Raw genomic sequence first — 5557 nt, 5'->3', positions numbered from 1 at the left:
GTACCATATTTAGTAGCGTTATTCGCTACTTGTTTACAGTATTAAATTAAAAAACTGACTTATTCTCCATGAGCGCAGAAGAAAGATGTGTACTCAGCAGTAATCACTCAAACTGCAAATCAGCAATTTCAATTTCGGTCATGGATAATAAGTCTATGGTGGTCACACATGATCGATGCAGCCATCTTGGACAGTTATGGCAACCGATTCAGTTTTCTGCTTTATTGCCGTATGGCTTGTTGCAAGCGAAGCATTCCTTATTATAAATATTCATGTCAAAACAATCAACAGTATCGTCGTCATTGAACTGTACATCTACGGACGATTCAGAATTTGATTCTCCGCGTTGACGTTTTCTACTATTCTCAATCATTTTAAGTTTCTTTCCAATTTCTTTCTGTTTCTTTCTCTGTTCTTTTTTCTCTTCTCTTTCTTTTTGCTTTTTTAACTTTTCCTCTTGGACCTTTAATTTTCGCTCTTCTTTTTCCCTTTTACGTAATTCTTCAGCTTTAGCTTCGTCATCTATTCAGTTCTTCCTTTCTAAAAGCAAGTCATGAAATTTCTGGCCTGATATAACTTTAGGTAAAGACATTTTTGAATTAGGTACGGACTTTGCCTTCGATTTTTTGGCGGACGGAATCGTTAAGATAGACTGGAAAGCACTTCCAATAGAAGATGTACATGTAGAAGCAGTAGCAGAATGCTATTTTACGACCTGAATTGCGGCGGGATGCTCATTTTTAGACATCAGAGGCCTGCTTTCTTCACCTCTTACGTATGTCTCATTTTTATTAGCATTGTTATTATTGTTATTCGTGTTCTTGTCAGAGTTTTTCACCTTTTGATTTTCAGATGCCTCTTTGTCGTTTTCGTTACTGTTAGTCTTTTTATTGTTGTTGTTAACTTTATCGTTTTTGTCAACAAGTTGGTGATGATTTTCATTGTTTACTGTGCTGTCTCTGATTTCTATGTCATTATCACTGTTGACCAGTGTGTTTTCATTCCTGTATCAGGGCAATCTTATTTCTTTGTTTTCAATGTATTATTGTGAACGAGTACTGTTTTTGTATTGTTCACCACGTAGTGTTGTCATATGTTGAGCTTTCACGTCAAGTATGAAATCTATTTGTATTCTGGTTCCTGATTGGATTAGTCTTACAAGCGGCAAAGATACTGCTTGGTTCCATTTTAAAAGTTCCCAACACTTTTCTGGAAGTAGCCCACTATCCCTGAAAGCCTTAACCGCGTTGTCAACAGTGGCAGATTTTAACCAAACAGGCTTGTACACCTCAGCAAACTTAGCTTTGGTTACGTATTCCCCAACATTTTCTATTTGAAATTGTCTGACCGATCCTCTCCAAGACTATTTCAACGAATTGAAAAGTTTCAGATCACACGGCTGCATTACATGCATTTGTAACAGGCAATACAAGACAATGTTGTTATTCCTGCAGAAAGTGGACGCTTCTAGTGTACAGTGCGTACTGTGTCCATCTACAAAGAGAACAACGGGGCGCTTAATGCCACGCTCATCCAGTCCTGGTGAGAAAACATCTTCAAGCCATTTAACAAAGAGCTCGGAATCCATCCACCCTGATTCAGTACGGCCTAACATTGCCTCAGGAAAGCCTTCAAGTGGATCAGTGGTAAACCTCTTCCCGGGAAAACAATGAGTGGACGCATGAAGTAGCAATTGGCGCTCATACAGCAGAGGACAGTTACTTGCGTTTTATCGCTCGAAGTGAAATTGTACACATTGGGAACGCCTCATTGGGAACACTTTGGACACAAAGGAAATCCCGACTCGTCGGCATTAAACCAACGAGAGGGGTCGTTCCATAATGTTTGGTCGTTCACTTCATCAGCCATAAAGTTAGAAAAATCTAACCTTTGTCGGAGTTATAACGGCTCTCTCCTTCGCCAGTTGCTAGGGAGTGCGTTCAGATATTTCTGGGTGACGCTTAAGGAAAGCATAAAACCAGTCCTTTCCTGGTCTGTTGTTTGTAAAGGGCGTCGACCTGCCATCAGCATCGAGAATGCGCTTTACGGTGTCTAATATTTCACCGCGGGTTGACAGCACAGTATTTGGCCCTGGCTTACAACCAGTTTCTGTTTTATTGTTCACTTTTGAAGATAATGAGCTATTTGGTATTTGAAAAGCTCTAGCAACTCTATACAGAGACATAGAACCGTTTCTTATCATGTCGACTGCATGCCGTAACGTTTCATCAGAGTAACGTTTTCTAACTCCAGCTTGGCGACGCATTTTTCTAAAAGTAAAAACGGTAATGGTAAGATACTGAATATCGGTTTTAATTAATATGTAGTAGAGTATACAATAAATATTTCATTTTTAAGACCGAGCTGACGAGCATATATGAATTAAAAAAAATGTTCATTAATACCCGACAGTTAAAAAATGATGTCGGGTGATAGTGAACCCCTCTCAAACAAGAATCGAGAGCATCCTACTAGACATAAACACAGTAACACAGAGGACAAACGTATTCAGACCGCATTTTACTGCAAAAAAAAACAACAAAGACAACAGGGAATGCCACGTATCAAATCGCAGCCTCCCCAAAACGAAACCTACAGCACGCAGACGTGCACACCACAAATACACACACACACGTACACACACACAAAGCCAACACACGAGGACAAAATGAACAAACAAAGGAACACACACATACACGCGCACACACACAAAGCCCATACAAGATGACAAAACGAACAAACAAAGGAACACAGTGGGGCACCGCCTTGGAACGGTCAGTGGCAAAAACACCACTGGGGAGCTTAATCCGGTTTATGGTGCGCACCCAACCTCTTTCTTATCCCCACCATGTTCCAAAGACACGGGACAGTGTAAATAAAAAGTAATCCCCTCCAGGTGAATCTCTAACACACGTAATGGAAACAAAAAGGCATGGCATGTAAAACACAAAAAATGCTCGTGTATAAAAAATAAAAAGCAAACCTTTAGAACCAAAAACGTATGTACTCAATGCCTTTTCAGAAGACAGAGCAACAAGAGAAACACCCTTTAGGGCCCGACGAAACAGGCCAGTCGTCGTATAATATACGATCAAAACAAAGTCAAGGCTTATTTCGCCTCGTCCAAAAATTAAGCAACATGCGTAATTGCCGGCAATAGTTAGGTAGTAAAATATAAATGTGAAAATTTAAACTTACCCTGCAAGGTCAGAAAATTTCAGACGACCGGAAATTGTAAAAGACCGAATGATTGAAATATTTTTATCGAATTTATTCTATAGTGATTTATGTAAAGTGTTCGAACGTTCACGAATACCCGAACCCGCTCTGGGTATTACAGATCAAACTACCCAAATTTTATTTGAAAATAGCCGTAATAAGTAACCTTTCACCCGACTATATTCCCAATAACATCAATTACCATCATCCATTTTCTAACATTCCGTATAACATTGCAATATAAATGCATAAAAGCCGAAAAATATCGATCATTGTGCAAAGCGAAAGATTCGTAAAAACATTTCGGAAAATAGTGGCTGTTTGAAAATATAAATAATAAAATAAAATGCTAGGAATTAAGTACTTTCAAGGTACAAGCTATTCATTTTGTGCAGCAACTGACACGTAACGTCATGACGTCGATGACATCATTTTAAGGCAACAATGTTTTGTGGCGTTTCTGTGGTAATTCAGTAATTATTAAATTTTCAGCATTATTAAACCATTAAGCATCAGATCAGAGACATGTTAATGATTTCTGTTAGAAGAATAAATATACAAACACTTTTAGTTTGTCGTAAACGTTGTCGTAAATCGTCACGTTTGCTTCTGGTTGGGCATGCGCCTTACAAATGTTTAGGTATTCTACCTCCTTAATTCAGATTAATTCAGATCTCTGTCAATTGTTACACTAAGAAAACTTGCTGTTATAACTGAAATGTCTTTGAATATCCGCCACAGTTACAATGATCCATTTTACGGCTTGGCTATTATTTACAATTGAAACTTCAAACTGCATAAATGAGTGAAAGGTCGTCTGTCAATCCATAAGTGATGTTCGCAATTGACAGTTATGCCTCGAAGGACGGTTGAAATATTTTCTTAATATTAAAAGCTGACATTTCAATATTAATATTCAATTTACACTTTAGAAGAAGTGTACATTCATAATACCATCTGCACTTAAACGACTGGCAATTACCCAAAACAAAACAACATGTCAAAGAAACATGTCCTGAAGTTGTTGAGCATATTCCTTTAACCAGAAATTACTGTCATCAAATTGAAATCTGTTCTATATCGCTAAAATTACCCTAGGGAGTATCCGCTACAGAAATGTAATTACTAGGAACTCTTAAGTTTATAATCATTGGTAGAGGAATGTCGCAGATATTTAGGTGTGGAAATGATTTCTCTAAAATCACAGTAACAGAATCTGGATTCGTTAATCATAGCAATAGGCAAATTGGTAGATAATAATTTTGTCTATATCTAATGAATTTGCGAGGGAGAGAAAGCGAGCGAGCGGGCGAGAGAGGGCACTTTTAAAAGTGGCACATTTTCTAAAAATGCTCTTTAGCCATAGCACAATAATCCAAGAGAGGTCTTGATATTCTTGATTGCCAAGATCGTAACTTCACGCTGTTCATAAATACCCTTACCATTGAAATGCGCCTCCTAAACGGAAAGTTGGTTTTTACATTGGCTCAGTTTCATCTTAACCTCAGCTAGTTGTCAACTTACCTGTATAGTTCAAATCATATTTTAGTGATTTACATTCTTTCTTAAACTAAGTAACTGTAGAAAAAGATATGTATTATATGCCCTTTGATTTTGAGCTTGACATGTGATAATCTGAAATGTCAGCATGCATATGTAAAATAAAGAAAACCGTGACATTAGAAACCGGGGCTGACGCTTAGCGTTCACTTCTATATGCAAATCTTACAGGAAACTCCTGAACCATACTTACTTAAAAAGGTATCATAGTGCTTTGAATAAATACATATGATACAGAGGCACAAGCCTGTAACGATAGACACTATATGTGTTTGTTGGCTTACTTTTAGAAACAAACGATTTAAGAATATATATCTTCAATTTACATACACAGGTTAAATTCCACATTTAGTAAGCAGATGAGTTATTTCAGTATCATTGTTTTTCAAACTATTAATCAATCATGGAACAGAAAAAAAATTGAATATGAATTTGTCGTTCAATGATAGCTTTCAAGGTGTGCTTTGAAGTGACAAAAGAATCGACGATTGCAACACTTTATCTAAAATTGCGGGTCTTACCTCTATTCCAATACAGAAACAATGATTGAGTAATTCTTTTAATGAACACTTGATAGTTATCGGTGTAAGTTTGATCCAAATAGTGCTGTTCAGTGAAATTCAAGCATTGACTGGCAAAAAGATATAATATAGTTGGTGAATAATGGACTAAACATAATTGTACATTATCCTTAACAACACAATTACAGCAGGCTGTTACTCATATTGTATTCATCCTTTAGAGGGATGTCATATCATCATAATGACCTGTTAACAAA

General features: G+C 37.1%; 1 protein-coding gene across 1 annotated transcript; it reads right to left on the bottom strand.

Moving 5' to 3' along the window:
- Nucleotides 1–208: 208 nt before the first annotated feature.
- LOC128546445 (uncharacterized) lies at nt 209–1615 on the bottom strand. The gene is made up of 2 exons (XM_053516964.1): nt 1486–1615; nt 209–522 (listed from the first exon to the last, which is right to left on the bottom strand). Exons 1-2 carry the CDS (start codon nt 1613–1615, stop codon nt 209–211), a joined length of 444 nt encoding a protein of 147 aa, XP_053372939.1.
- Between the last annotated feature and the right edge of the window lie 3942 nt (nt 1616–5557).

Source organism: Mercenaria mercenaria, chromosome 10, assembly GCF_021730395.1.
Source record: "Mercenaria mercenaria strain notata chromosome 10, MADL_Memer_1, whole genome shotgun sequence".
Taxonomy (NCBI): Eukaryota; Metazoa; Mollusca; class Bivalvia; order Venerida; family Veneridae; genus Mercenaria; species Mercenaria mercenaria.
This window is presented reverse-complemented; position numbering and strand designations above follow the sequence as displayed.